The sequence below is a fragment of the Poecilia latipinna genome, unplaced genomic scaffold, assembly GCF_001443285.1.
Source record: "Poecilia latipinna isolate Pla-1442-1.1 unplaced genomic scaffold, P_latipinna-1.0 Scaffold123, whole genome shotgun sequence".
Classification (NCBI taxonomy): Eukaryota; Metazoa; Chordata; class Actinopteri; order Cyprinodontiformes; family Poeciliidae; genus Poecilia; species Poecilia latipinna.
Genome location: NW_015112739.1, coordinates 262,099 through 278,106, shown reverse-complemented (window position 1 = coordinate 278,106; position 16,008 = coordinate 262,099). Strand labels below are relative to the sequence as shown.

Below are 16,008 nucleotides of genomic sequence, written 5' to 3'. Positions count from 1 at the left end.
AACCATAAACCAGGAAACTATGATTTCTTGAATATTAAAGTGACCCACAGTTTAGAGCTATACAGCAAAGCAAGAGCAATAAAAGATGCAAAACAAAGCTTGCAGGGCAGCATTTTCAAATCCCAAGTTGTTGCAGATAAAAAGACAACCAAGAGTGTAATGAAACCACGGTTTAGCACAGACAAGCTGCTGAGTTTGTTTCAAAGTGTGTTTTCTTAAGAAGCTCAGTTTTAGTCACGAGTGTACATAAACTCACAGTAGACGCTGATGTCATGAGTTTGAGATTTTTAGCTGTTTATTAAACAATGTTTTGATTATACTCCCAACATGTTACATTATTTAAAAAAAAGACCCTGAATGCTCAAATCCAAATAAACACCAACATTGATGTCCCTTAGCAAGTTTCAGAAAAAGCACACTTTTTATATATATATATATATATATATATATATCCGAGTCATTCCAGAGATTTGAGAAAGCTTGATCAAGAAAGAAGTGCACATGATCAACCACATGCTCATCCAGAACTGCAGTAACAACTGGTAACACAATTAATTATTAATTTGCAATTAATTGGTGAAGTTGAATGGTGTATAATCATTCAGTTCTGGTAAAAAATAGAGTTGAAATAAGGCACTTAGAGCCCCCCCAAAAAAATAAAAAATAAAAAAAGCAATTCATGCCCATATGTAAACTTCTGAGTGGAGGTTTATAGCCAGGAAATGAATCGGTGAGACCTTTCAGACATTTCAGCCGCCTCCAAACATCCCCTGAAAGTTTGCCTCATCACATTTCTTTGCCATTATCTTATATAAAGTGGTTAACACAATTTATCTTTCTCATTTCAGCCACAGCCATCAGACATTCCAAACAAAGCACTTACCAGTTTTTTGGAAATTAAATTTTCACTTGTGAGCTTCTAATTTGCCTCCATTTGTAATAAAAGCACTTCAGCGAGGTTTTTTTTTTTTTTTAAATAAAAGCATTTATGCTTCCCAATAATAGCAGAGGGTTTTTTCACAGAGGAAAACACACAATGTGATACATGCAAAGGCTTTGGCTGTTCAACCAAGGCCGCTCAGTCTCTGAAGCGATATTCATAAAAATAAAACAGAGATCTTCTATAGACGTTTGAGCTCCTGGGAGACAATGTAGATATTTCTTAACCAGATTAGTGTAAATTAAGGCTTAATTATGCTAAAAAAAGCCAAGGGGCCTTGGACGTGCATCATCATGCCTCTCCTGCTCCTCACCTACGTTTTGCAGCCTGTAGGCCAGGTCGTCCTCTGCTCAGTACAGGTGACACCGTAACACAGAATGCATCATCTTTTCAAAGTAAACAACTTGTGACAAGGCAATCACGGCTGTTTGTCTTGAACTACGACATCCTAGAGGAAACACCGAAGCAAACAAAAGGAAAGAAAACAACAGAGAGCGTCTCTGACAGCTTTAGGCTCACCTGCCAGGCTATGAGGTCTTTCAGTTTTTCCATCTTCTCGTGGTCCTCTGGGTGCTCCTGCATGTACTTGTCGTTAAAGAAGGCCTGAGAAAGGGGGAAGAGAGACTCTGTTAAGAAGGTAAGAAAAGGTTCAGAGGGAGGCTGAGATGTCCAAAAGTTTATGAGGTACATAGAAACGGAGGGGAATAAAAGTCTGACTAGGCAAGGCAAGCACTACTAAAATAAAATTAAAGTAAATTTAATCTAGATTTCAGTCTGCTCTCCACCACCTGCAATACTTCACGGAAATAAAAGAGTGACCAGAGGGCAAGGGATTCCCATCGCTCCGCTTTAGACTCAAACAATGACTTTCATGAGACCAGTATAAATCTATCACAGGTAAGGATGAGCACTGGGGAACAAATGTGTTATCTGTAAGTTTTTCTATCAAAAGTAACTCAAAAAGAATGACTGTTTGCCACACAGGTCACTGGGTGGACTCCATAGGAAATGAGATTTTGAAAAAACCCCCCCAAAAAGTTGAGTTATTTCAAGGAAAGTAACAATCTTCAAAGATAGTAATTGTAGGAGAATAACAACAATGAGGATTTTCACAAGAGCTATAAAAGGAGAAAACTGATGAGAACAAGAAATATTTAAACACGTGTAAGGTGTTTTTTTTTTTTCCCACCAAATTGGCTCCAGTGCTTAACCAGAACTAGTACTTACTTCGTACCCATTTGTTGCTGAATCTGAGGCAAACAGAACTGCTTTCATAAGCGCTTAAGGGGGCATTAACGTTAAATCCCAACACAGTCCAGCGGCTTAAACAACAAAAATCCAACTACCCAAATTGTTCTGTAAACTTTTAAGAAAAAACACGGAATGTTAATCTTTTTCTTGTGGTTTAAAATTTTCTACGGTCCAAAATGAAGTTTCTAAATGCTTTGGAAGATAATTTATGAGAGATACTAGCTGCTTGCCTCTAGCTCCCTCTAATGTTCGATGTGCCCTGATCTTTGTAAATGCCCCAGAAATTCAAATCCTAAAGAAATATACAAAGTTTTACTCTGAAAGATCCCTCCAAAATGAGGATTCACATGACAATACTACAAATGCTGTACTGACTCAAAACCACTAAAATTTTGCAAAATTACTTTAATTGAAAACATATTCTCTTGATATTCTCAGCTTGTTTATTTTATTATGCTTTTTTTTGCAAGGTTCTTCTTGAAAAGAGATTGTATATCTCAAAGTATTTACCTTATTAACAAATGGTTATTATTCAAATAATAATCCAATAATCCAAGACACAAAGAATAAGGAAAAAAATTATGTCTGCAGATGACAATAAAATAAGGGAACAGAAAATAACAATGTTAGCCACCTTCTCATAGTTAGCAAAACCTCCCATGACAGCAGGGTCCACAATCCCATTCAACAACATGGAGAGAGGGTTGATGGGAAGATTGGGATCACTGAGGTGCCTCTGCACCATGCTGCTGATCTTCTCATTGGCCAGCTGCATCGTTTCCAAGGCGTTCTCCAGAGGGCTGATCTCTTCCTGTGCAGCAGAGCACGTAAACAGGGACATCCGGAATGATAAGCACATATTTATCCGTTTACTGTTACTCTGTGTTGAGAAAATGTGACAGGTATCAGCATAAATCAACTTATTCATTCAGAATACAGAAACAAATTCAGTTTTTTTTTTTTTTGCACTCAAACTATTTCATAAATCTTGCTAGTGCTAAACAAATAATTGAGCTAAAGTGGTTGCAAAATCAAAGAACAACAATATTTAGAAGAGCTGCTATAAATCCATCACAGTGTGAAAGCAAAATTCCAGCTAAAATATATGTTGCGCCATGTACGATCAATCCCAGTAAAATAAAAATAAATAAACACCTCCCTCTAAGTAAGGGTTTAGAGGACAGATGAGGGGCTTGTTGAACAAATGTCAGATTTAGACCCCAGCCAAGGCAAGCAAAGACAAATCTCCAGTCTGCGCTGTTATGTTTCAGGTCACTGTGATAAAAAAGAAGTGTCAGATGGAGGGATTAGGCCTGGTGAATCTCAGCCTCGTCATTAAGCTTTAAATAGAAGAGTCTGACCTTGGGGACCCGGCCTTTCCCCGGCTCATATGGGGGGCAAGCTGCTACTTACAGCAAGTTTCAGGCCAGCCTGGAGGAGGGGATGTCTGCTCTGAGTCACTCTGGCGACGGATGAAGAGTGACACCTCAACACACGGTTCCTACAAGTTTCTCATTTGTGGAGACAAGGCTCGAATTTCTAGACGGATTTAGCTGCGGTCAGTTTTTCAATACAAGAACCACCGGATCAAAGCTGTCGGGTCTAAACATACGCTGGAAAAAACCAGAGAATGCATCTCCAGCTGAAATAAACTGCTTTATTTGGACACAAGTAATTAAACGAAGCTCATCCAATTTACTTTAGCTAGATTTGTTTAGCTTTATAATTGAATACATTTAAGAAAATAACTGTGTTGACAAAATAACGCAATATAAATAAAGTAGAGATGAAAAGAGACCTTCTTATTCTGAGTGTGTCTGTTTCTATGGCAAAGGGTAATTGATAGCAGAATACTTCCGCCAGGCTAATCAAACTAAGCAGTGGCTTTGCATTGGGACAAAGTAAGGAGATTTAAAAAAAAAAAAAAAAAAAAGAGAGATACAGTGGGCGTCTTTGCTCCAAGTGACACAGCGACTTCCTCTCCAAATTATGTTGATAAACTAATTTCTCCACTCCCCACACAACAGCTCAGCCCCAAAATCTGGGACACGCAAGCAGCATTTCAAATTATCGAAAGCGAGCGAAATGGGCTAAATTGCAAAGCGTCTCTAGGTGGTTCAGCCGCGGATTCCAGCCTGACCTTATTACCAAAGGATTTCAAACACAGCAATCCAGGTAATTCTACAGAAAATCAACAGTGACGGAAGGTCTGAACAGTCCTGCAGCAGTATTTGTGCTGCCTGGCTGTTTTCGGTGGAAACGGGAGGGCTTGGCAAATCGATGTGCGTAAAGAGAAAGCATGCCTTGTTGTAAAGTTCGAAGAGTGGCGTGCCGGTGTCCAGGCGCTTGTCCATACCGCTTATGCAGATTAATCACATCAGTTGCCTTCAAGTGGACCCATATCTGATTAGGAGGCCCGCTCGACACGAAGGCTCCTTCATACTTACCGTGGAGACCGATTTGACTTCAAACCAGCGCAGGATGCCGGGAAGCTTGTATCCGGTCGTGTACGTGGTCCTCTCAAGCCACATGTTCTGTTGAAAACACAATGACAGAAGTCATTTCAGATGAAAGTGAACTTAGCACTGTTTTTGCATCAAAATATCTGTCTCCATAATATTTGAAGCAGGAAAAACGTGCAACGTTTTTAAAAGATTGCACTTCTTTAGGACGGAAGATCCATTGCAAAAACTTAGATCAAGGCTTAAGTTGTGTCAAGCAGTAGGTACGGAGTTACACAAAACCTGCTGAAATTCCCTCCCAGTAAGATTTGAAGATATATTTCATCGCTTTAGGTGGATTCCTGATCTTATGAGGATTACCTACAAAATAAAACGCATAAAACCAAAAGCGATTCAGACGGATTCACTTAGAAGAATTTTTCAGAGGTGCCACTAATTGTGACACCAGGAATTTCTATTATTGTGAAATAATGTAGACTATAGAATAATAATTTTTATTATTTTTAATTTCAACTAAAAACATTTGCTCAAATTGAACTGGTTTTACAAGTTTCTCAGCATCACATTATCCTAATGTAATAAAAGTCAGTAAAGGTGGAGGGATCTCTGTGCCCGCGTCGAAAGTTGTTCTGTAAACCTGTTTACGATTTAACTACCTACTGAAGTTGTTCGGCAGTAAAGTTTCAACTGCTTGCATCATCATTCTGTAGTTGATTTTAATACTGTGATTCCATTTTATAAGTACAATACATGCTCAGCAGGATACAAATCTAATTCGGAAGGTTTTCCAAATGTGCATCATGCAGGTGTGTCTTGATTCACGTAAGTGTAACAATTGGAAAGAAAAATAAAAATAAACCCGCTGAAGACTGTAAATTGCTGCCTTTCAGCTTGACTAGCCCTGACATGTAATAAGCTGGTTGAAAAGTCAAATGTTCAATTTCTGTCTTTCCAAAACACAAAGGATTTGGAAATGGCTCTCAGGCTTGTGGAAATCTCAGATTTCAGGTAATAATAGCAATTAAAACTGTTTTAATTACCAATTTAAGACGCTGAAAGCTATAATTACTTTAGAGCATATACAAAATGGTGACAGCTCTCGATGTGATGGCCAGATATGAAAATGCTCTTGGAGAGAAATTGGCAATCAGCAATCAAATTCTGACTGCTTACGCTTCAATCACAACAACCATCCAAATACTAAAACCTTCAAGGTGGTTTCGCTATGCCTGGCAACAATCTTATTTTGTCAAACAACAAACAGAACAAAAGCAGGTTGAATAAAGAAATGCTAAAAAGTACCGCAAATTCATTGTCGGGGTCCTTTTCTCCCTTCCTCACCGGCCTGGAATACTGGAATTTATGGACTTCATTTACTGTGTAGAAGCTGGAGAGAGAGAGAGAGAGAGAGAGAAAATCTGAGCCTCAGTAAATTAAAACTGTTACTGGCAATCTATAGCTTGATTGGTACAGGTTGATTGCTTTGCTTCAGGTCAAACACAGTACAAACCCGCTCTAGGCCAGGCCTGCCAGACGCTACGGCATTAGCAAGCTTGATTTACCTCCATCAGAAGGGGCTCGCCTTACCAACATAGGACATAAATGCCTCGCAAACATCACTGGGAGGCTATAAAGGTAGCTCAACTTGTCAGAAATGCAGATAAGCTGCAGCCCATGCAACAGAGGCTTGCGACAAGCAGGGATGAACTTTGCCTGATCAGGTTAATAGACTTTTCAGTGTGGAAAAAAAAAGAAAAAAAAAAATGGGGTTCCACAGCAGAGGTTGGAAAAGCTGACTGGATCTTCCTCCCTTGTGGAAATGAACACAGAAGTTGCATTTCATATCCGTAAACAGGTAGATCTGAATAAATTTGAGTATTATTTAAAGGTAAGGTAAGTCAGCCAATCAATAAATAAATAAATAAAGTTCGTATAATACATACATTTATGTAATTTATATACCTCAATTTCTTTTTTCTGTTAATTCAAATAATGTGGATGGAAAATTTAAGCCCACATTTATTTATTTTTTTGCAGAGGGCTTACTGTAAAGATATGAATAGTAAGTTGAGTGGAAGAAAAAAGTACAGTATTAAAAATAGGTATACAGGTACTTTTAGGGCTTCCTTCCGGTCACCTCCCCGACGCAACACATATTTGCAATAATATCATGTCATATTAATCAGCAGGAGTTTCATTCTTTTGATTTAATGAATAAAATAATTTTTAAACGATACTATACTTTATTGAGATTTACCTGTAAATACACCACAGGTTGGTTATAACAAAAACAGGTAGATTTCCTGACACTATAAAGCCATTTTAAGCAAAGCAAGAAGGACGTACCATAGAAAATTTATAAAAACGTCTTTTAACAAAGTTGATTCTTATAAAGGGCACCCATTTAAACCCCAACGTTCACGGATTAGACAAGAAACGGCAGCATTAACAAAAATGGCTTCTGATCTAATAAAACAGATTAATGTTGCAGATTTAAATCAGTTTGTGACCCAAATTACGACATTTACAGGTCATTAGCTGGCAGACCGGCTAAAGATGATGGAGTGGCTTGGTCCGGCACGGCAAGGTCAAAAGCGGGCTGCGCTCTGCCTGTGGCTTTGACCCTTCAGCTCAAATGGCTCGGTCTCATTGCTATGCACCGCTGATCTCTTTGCCGAACGAGAGAATAAATGAGAGAAAACAGAGAGAAGGGACAGAGAGGCAAGTGGTAGAAGAACAGGGAGAGCCAGAGACGTAGAGGCCAAATTGGCGTCAAAAAAGCGAACGGGCAGCCGGCGTGGAACATTTCTCTGTCTGTGTCTAAACACGACTGTCTAATCTGGGCCATTAACAGAGTCACATGTTCCAATCAGACAGAGTGAGCAAACAAGCCAACTGGCTGTTGAAAGCCCACTGCTGCAGGGCGATGATAAGATCAGTGCCCAGGTAAATTTGCCTAAAGGTTTTTCCAAGTAAACGCCTTCTTTTAATCATGTCCACTGAAGCGTTGGGTGGGATATCAAAGCGAATTTGCACAGCTGAGCACAGCAGCGCCCGGCTGGCACACGGACGAGGGGGGAGCGCGTACGGCGGGCGGGGGGGCTGTTTGCTGTGGCCCCGGTGCTTGACACAATGCTATTAACGATGGCAGAGAAACAATGTTGTACTTGGCACAGTGACTAATGGCAGATGGCTGGTGAAAGTTAATAGCCTCTAGAACAACAAGAAGGTCAACCAGCGTTTGTTCAACACAGACCCACATTTAAATCAAGATTTAATCACCTTCATACCGGCGCTTCTGTGCGCACGGCACAAAGCAAACCCAATCCACCGCTAGCATGTCATCACAGGCTCTATGAACTGTCGGAGCGGCTGGGGAAAGCAAATTGGGCGACGGCGGACTGAAGAAAACGATGTGTGACTTTGGCTTACACGCTCCGTTACTGTGAAGAAGTTTGCAGTGCCCAGCTTACCTGACAATTTGTTCCGACACAGGCTTGTTTTGAAACTTGGCCGGAAGGTTGAGAATGGGCTTCACTTTGAAACACTGAATGTCTGAGCAGAAAAAATACATCAAGGAAACCAGTAACAATGCTTAACTAGTATTGCTTCATTATGACCAAGTTCTTTACTTTTCCAGACCCAGGTTTCCTGTGTTATTCACATGTGGTTGGATGGAGTCAAGAAGTGCCGAGTAGGCAGAAAAGGGCCAGCAGACAGAGGCAGAAAGTCAACTAAGAAAAATCCGTATTTTCTACAGTCTACTTTCGTTTTTCAGAAATAGAAAAACATTCTTGTGTACTCTGCAAACACATTTCTTTAGTGCATATAAAGGATCAAATATTTAGAAGTAAAATTATGTTTAGATTTCTTGCCCCTTATCTTTTTTTTTTTTTCCATGTATGCACAAACATAAATATTATTCTGTTTCACCTTATTAACTAAAACCTCCTGTCTTATGTGGTCCAAAAGGGTCAGGTTTATTTCTTCATCATCTAAGCTTTAGATTTATCAGATTTTACTGTATAGCTTTTATTTTAACTGAATAAACTAAGGCAGAGTGAAGGTCCAAGCATAGTTTCCATTTGTAAGAACTATTCTGCTGCCCTGTCTGTAATTCAGTAAGACTTTGGGACATCATGCTGAGGATACATTGTCCAAAGGAGTTTTTTGTGTCCTCGCTGGGCGGCGTGGTGGTCTTCATCTTCTCTGCGTTGGGAAACTGTGTGAGCAGCCGTGCTTCAAAATCCTCCCTGCGCTCGTACTCCTTCCCACGGTACATGAACATTTTGTTCTGAAGAAAAAGGAGGAAACCAGTGAGACCTTGACTGTCCATAAGAAAACAGGCTGATTTGCACACATGTGTGCACACAATACCCACTTTATGAATATAAACTAGGAAAAATGACAGGGCAGGGACAGCAAAGAGAATTTACAAGATCTGGTGGTTAAAAATTCATCTGAGGATAAAAGTCAAAACAGAAATTCAAATAACATCACCACTTCCCATGGTTCTGCAAGTGATCTTGGTCTCTTACCATAGCAAAGTTAAATGCATCAATATGAACTCTACATTAGACACACATAAAATGAGATACGTCTGTTCGAATTCAAATTTTACTCAAACAAAAGGCAGCCAAAGAAGCTGCCTTAAAAATAATCTAGTGCTTCTAACACTGTCAGGAAATCAGTGCCTATAAAAAACATTCACCCCCTTGGATGTTTTACCCTTTCTACTGCTTTAAACATGAAACATCATTAAAAAAGTGGAGACGTGCCTTTTGGCAAACTCTAGTCAAACTTAAATATAAGTTTTCTTCAACAGTGAGGAAAACTCTCATTGCCGCTCTTGCCAAATGCTTTGATTGGCGAAGAGCCTGAGCAACAGATGATGAGTCCCTCCCTCAGCTGCTGAAGCCCGTAACTCCTTCAGCATAGTCATGGTAACCTGATGTCCTCTCTCACTAGTCTCCTTTTTGCGTTGTCATTCAGTTTTAAAGGACAACCTGGTCTAGACAGATTTAAATATGGGCCATAGTGCTTCCATTTCTTCATGAAGGATTTAACTGATGTTCTGGGGATGTTCAGGGCCTTAGAGATTTTTTTTTTGTATCCATCCCCTGACTTATCCTTTTCAACAACATATTCTCTTATTTGTAGTGTTTAGGGTTTTTTTAATGCTGTAAAACACTTGAGGCAAACTCACTGCACTCAGTGGATCTCCATTAATTAAAAATAATAACAATAACAATAACTAAAAATAATAAAATAATACAAATAATAATTATTAAAACATATATAAGTGTTTTTATATAGTTTTTTTATTTATTTTGGAAACTATGTTTGGCAAAAACATTTTTGTTGACCATGATTTATTTGTAAAAGCAATAAAAAGGGTAAAACATGCAAGACGGCAAACACTTATGAAGGTACTGTATCAGGATGGCTGTCTAAAGGCCTTCATCTCCATTCGCTTGAAAAGAAAAACAGTGCATCTGTTTGAAACAAAATAACATAATTTACTTCATCTATTAGTTTCATACATACATTAAGCTGTACAATATAAAGACAGCTTGTACGTCTACAGCTGGCTACACAAAACACCATATGTTTTCCTGTGAAAGGTGACATTCAATTGTTTTTTTCCTCATTAGCTGAGGGATGTCACAGTATCTGATCAAATCTAATTGAATACATTATTTCATAAGAAAATTGTTTGATGTTGCCCAGTTAAAATGCTGTGAAGAAGTATTCCCATCCCTTCATCTGATTAATCTTGCATATCTCAATGTGTTTAGTTGTGAAATGTTATGAAATGCTGCAATTCAGGGTTTTAAAATTTGCACAGATAAAATCTGAAAGCATACATGTGTGTTCTGTATTCCACAATAGAGCAGAAGAACTACCCTAAACATTTAGACAGAAGTACAAAAAAAAAATGGTTTAGGTCAGTGATTATCAATGTACCAGGGTGAAGAGTCAAAGTCCACATCTAAATCAAAGAAAAACAGTTGACGGAAGTTGGTAGATGAAATAAATCTTAAAGAGTGTTATTTCAGAGTAGATCATTCCAGATCAGAACTTGCCAGTTTATCGATTTATATTTGGGAGTAGAAATGGCCAACTGTGGTCCAAATTTCTTTAAAGAAAGTGTCAAAGGAATTTACTATCCAACAGAGAACTGATTATTTTGTTGAGTGTTTGTGCCACCCTTTGATGGAATGGCTCCCTGGGTGGTGAGCCATGTCACCTTATAAAAAAAAGATCACTGCCCATGTTTATTTTTTTGGTTAAGATTTACAAGTCAACACTTGAAAGACCTGTTTTGTTATTAATACATTCCTTTAAAGTCAAAGGTTTCCCCAAATTCTGATTGAAATTTAATCAGGGTTTTGAGTAAATGAGCTGAAGGATTGCACTTTGGGTATGACAAATGTAATATTTGCTTCCATCCATGTTAGCTTATTACTGCACGCAAGTGCACACAAAGAGAGCTTCGCTCCTATGTTTAGCACACATCTCAATTCCCCGATTAATTAGATGTATTGTAGGCGTGATATTTGCTCGGGGCCATTTACAAAATGTGCTGTGATTGACAAATTGACAGAAGAGGATTGGGTTCAACAGTCATCCTTCCCATCAGCCGAGCAAAACTCTGCTGTAGTTTGTTCACCAAGTCATCTGAATCTTTAACACCCAAACACTGAACTTGTGTAGAAAACAATCTTAACAATTTCTCTTAAAGACTCATGATTTTGGTGTCATCCTTTTAACAAGCACTGGGTATTTTTGAAAATGCAAATAATAAATGCTAAAATTGCCCTTTCTTTCTCAGTCAGTTGGTTAAAAGAAAATTTGAAACCCGCAAATGACAAAGATCAAGATCTGTGAGGCCCTGAGATCAGAGCTTTTCGGACAAGCTCACATCAATACAGAACAATTTGTTGTTATATACAACATAAACTAGAGGAACATGGATACTTTGATCTATTTTACATTTTTAACTTACTCAGACTGATTAACAGGCTCTCTATTCAGTCTGATTGAGATTGAGCAATCAGTAAATTTTTAAACATTGTTTTGAATGTGGACACAGTTTTAATGCCCGTATTCGCTCATCTTGCAGACTCAAATAGAAATCTTATTTTCTTTATTTGTGGGTTACTGTGGTTCAGTGGCGAGTCGCTTCTCAATAAAAAAAAAAAAACAAGCAGAAGACAAACTGACCTTTTTAATATCTTGATGTGCCCTGGGCAAGGCACTTAATCCAAAGGTGCCAACTGATCTGTGTATTATGTATGAGGATGTATGATTTGGTGAATGTGGCCAGGGAGTGAAGTGGACAGTAGGATGGAGAAAGGGCTTCATAGCTACATGCAGCTTAGGTTGATCAATAGACCAATTTTGTTGTACTAGTGCACATTACATGTTGGTACAATGAGAATAAAGATTTATATTCTACTTATGGATAAATGACCAGTGAGATGGATAAATGGTTCTTTTAAAGAACACATAGTTCACTTGAAATGCAGAAATACTGGTTTTGGTGCTTTAACTTAACCTGGTTAGAGGAACTGCACACCATGTTACAGAGTCAGCTGTCTCCTCACAAGGATACCAGAAGAAGCATGCACCGAAGCATGCAAATTGTTAGGTCTAAAACAGTTCGTCATTAATAAATACCCCAGTGTCTTGCTAAATAACATGTGATAGATCATAAGAAGCTAAATTACGCACTCTTGCGTGAAATCAATTTTGTAGGGAGGCTTGGAAACAAAATATCTTTAAAAGAAAATTGACTCTTTTTTTCCCCCCAAAAAGCTGATTTTTTTTCCCCCAGGGTCACAATGATGCTACAAGACAAAATGAAACACACAGAGGGAAATGAGAAAGCCTCAAAACTGTAATTACTGTAATTACCAAATCTCAACTGAATAGTTCTTTGTGTGCTTTCAAGAAAGTCTCTTTGGATCATTTTTAAAAGGCTGCACAAAAAAGATGCAACATTTATATAGCTGCTTATCAACAGCAATGCAAGATAGACGTAAAAACAGTGTAGCATCTGATAGGATAAGTACTTATGCCCAACACTGTGAATCATGTAATCCCTTTGAGCTTTTTACATTTTACCATAATTAAAGCAGAAACACAGATGTATTCTAAATGCACATAGTAACTGTGGTGGGAACATTTTCTTTTTCATGGTTTTCTTTTATAAAAAAAAAAAGATTTGAAGAATTTATTTACATTGGTTTTCAGACAATTTTAACTGAAGGCCCCTAAGTGAAATCCACCGCAACCAACTCCATTCAGAAGTGAGCTAATTGGCAATCAGAGTTCACCTGCATATGCTTGGATATCAGTAAATCACATCCATCCACTAAAAATGGACATGGAACGACGCTCCCACATGTTCATGTTTAAACAAGAAAGCAAATGCAGCCACAGCTGAATGATTTAAATCAACGCATTTCAAGTTTTGGAATAACCCAATCAAAATCCAGACCAAAATCCAACTGAGAATCTGAAGCAAGACTTGAAAACCGATCTTTACAGAGGCTCTCAATTCAGTCCGATTGAGATTAAGCAATTCTGTAAAGAGGGTAAAAATTTCAGTCTCTAGAAGCACAGAGCGATACAAAACATAACCCCAAAAGTGTTCAGTTTTAGTGAAAAGTGTATTTTTTTTATAATGTATGACTAATTATGTAAGGCACAGAAAAACATGTTTTGTCCTGTAATGCCCAGGAAATAGCAAAAATAGATAAGCCAACGAAGAGTTCACACATGCTCCCGCTGGGAAAGCAAGTCTGGTATTCATGTTGCCCTTGTTATTTGGGTAAGGTCAGTCCAATACGAAAAGAATAAAGAAGTCTCGTCCAACCCAAAAGGCTGTTTAAAGAGCCAGTTAGATTAGGCCAACACGGCTTGCCCCGTCTGTAATGGAGTTTGCGCCCCGGCAGATAAAAAGGGTTAGGAGGTCCACATGGTGATCGGCAGCAAAGCAAAAGTCCCAGCTCAGAGGTCTGTTGTTCATAATAGAATGAAAAGGGCATGATCGGGATCATCACTCTGAGAGCCATTTAGTGTGCTGCTTGAGTGATAAGCGACTGAAATCCTTCTAAACAAGAAAACAGCACCTTGGGTGACGTGCCAAATGACAGGCTAAAAAAAAACAAAACAAAAAACAAAAACCACAAGAGCTCTTCCAAGAATACATTAAAGGCAAACAAATCTGCCTTTGTCAGCACTGCAGCTGCTTCTCCCTCTGACAAACAAAAAGCTCTGGCTTAAGATTAAACCCTCTCTCACACAGCGATGCACAAACAAATAAAAAAAAGATGCAATTAATTTTATTTTAAACAAAGAGCTTTGGGGAATCAGGAATACATCTTTCATTAAATGGTAATGAGGTCCGACATGCACACGGCGGCTCCACAGATGATGAATATCAAACGGCTACTTAATTTGTGAGAAGCTGTGATCTGATTGGCCCGTGTCCAGTCAGGATATTTAGCACTGAAAAACATCAGCTCAGGTTAAGAGGCCACCTATCTTGTGTGAATGAATGAAGGAGGTGGGATCTATTGCCTTGACCAACACTTCAATATTCATAATCGGTCACGTTTTAGGAAGCTGGCACAGCTCTCTGCTTGGTGCCAGCATTTTTAAGACCATCTGCTGCTCAGATTGCATCCAGACATTTGGATGTTTTAACGGTAGATGCTATTTTCATTGTGGCCCATTTTTAATGTGTACCTTCCTCTAAAGCAGTGGTTCCCAAACTTTTTCTTCTGCGCCCCCCCCCAGGGGTTTCCAAACATATTCTGCGCCCCCCCTCCATGGATTACAAATGGCTGTCTGGTTGAAACGACCCGTGTGATGGGGTGGGGGCAAAATGACTTTTTTGGGGGCAATAGACACCAACATCGGTAGCCTACCAGGTACTTGTTAAGCTTAAGGTTCTGTATTGATATTAGCTAGTCATCTTTTAGCTAACCAACAGCATCCAACAGCTTTACTCAACTCAGTCGGTTAGTTTGGAGGGAAAAACTGTGAAAAGTTCTTTGCGTTTTGCTGGTTTGCTGCCGTGATTCTAAGACACCTGTAGCTCCGCCCAGCAGCAGCAGGTCTCCTTCACAGGTGGAAACTCAGCGTCGTAGCGCTCATGTTGCGTTTAAAGGCGGCTCGGAAAAACGGGTTACAACATGTTAACAATAGATTAAACAGTTTTAACTGCTGATAAAAGTGACAGAGGACACAAATATGGGAAGTGTGGAAGCCCCTACTGTATCAAATTGACATAGGAATAACAGAGAGTTGGCCATTCTAAGGTAAAAACCCAGCGCATACAGTGTTCATGTTTTTTTTTTTTTCATCCAGACGGCTTCCCGCGCCCCCCCTGCAATGACACGGCGCCCCCCCTAGGGGGCGCGCCGCACAGTTTGGGAACCTCTGCTCTAAAGGGATTTAATTCTCCCTCCACGTCACCTCAAAATCATGGTAATGAAATTTTAACTCAGAATTTGGTCGGACTTGGCAAAGGATTTGAAGAGATGCCTTAAAATATTTGGGCATGCCAACTAAAAGTAAAGCACTAAACATGAACATTTGTTCGGCACTATACCCAGCACCGTATTTAGCGAAAGCCACTGTTGACAACTCCTCAGCAAGGAGGACAAACAGCTCAGATGCTTTATAATGCAGATTTATATTTAGGCACTTAATAAAAGAGGGGTATACATTCTTAAGCCCACCCATGAAAGCGCATCGTGTACCCAAGATCAAGAAGAAATGTCTGTCAATGCAAGTACTCACCCGCAGAAAGGACGGGAACCCCATTCCGTAGTAGCCCACAGCGAAGTAGTCCGGTTTGGGCCGGATGACCTTCACTATATTCTCATAGAACTGAGCTTGCTTCCGCTGTGGAGAAGTTTAACAACACAAGCATTTTAACATACATTTTAATGCTTGATAAAGCATTTTAAAGCCATTCCAGAGAGAGATCTGATGTTTTCTTTTCTTGTTGTTATTACATCTGTCTTTCTTTGATTCTTGAAAAAATATGCTTGAATATAAGATGCTCCTGCTTGCTTATATTTCTCTTTAAAGCTGCAAACTCTGAATCCTGGCTACCACTAGGTGCATTAGCCATCACGATGGAATTTCTTTGTTTAAATGTGTTTTGTTTTAGACACAATCAGTTTTCCTCCCACTCTTTCCAGGTACATAAGTAGTTGATCTCTCCCCGTCCCCCCTTACTAATTGCTTTAATTTCCCCTCATAAAACAAAAGGCTTCATAATAGTCCTGCAGGTTCTGTCCTTGTGCCCCCCCCCCCCCCCCCCCCCCCCCC

General features: G+C 39.2%; 1 protein-coding gene across 4 annotated transcripts in view; it reads right to left on the bottom strand.

Moving 5' to 3' along the window:
- The window catches only part of dock1 (dedicator of cytokinesis 1), a 233,970-nt gene that overhangs the window by 21,211 nt on the left and 196,751 nt on the right, over positions 1-16,008 (bottom strand). For all 4 annotated transcript variants that reach the window (XM_015028394.1, XM_015028395.1, XM_015028397.1 and 1 more), the window contains 7 exons: positions 15,472-15,576; positions 8,806-8,947; positions 8,127-8,208; positions 5,956-6,040; positions 4,639-4,725; positions 2,826-3,002; positions 1,460-1,543 (listed from right to left, as the gene is read on the bottom strand). In XM_015028394.1, the coding sequence (XP_014883880.1) occupies positions 1,460-1,543; positions 2,826-3,002; positions 4,639-4,725; positions 5,956-6,040; positions 8,127-8,208; positions 8,806-8,947; positions 15,472-15,576 (762 nt within the window). The remainder of the gene's footprint in view (positions 1-1,459; positions 1,544-2,825; positions 3,003-4,638; positions 4,726-5,955; positions 6,041-8,126; positions 8,209-8,805; positions 8,948-15,471; positions 15,577-16,008) is intronic.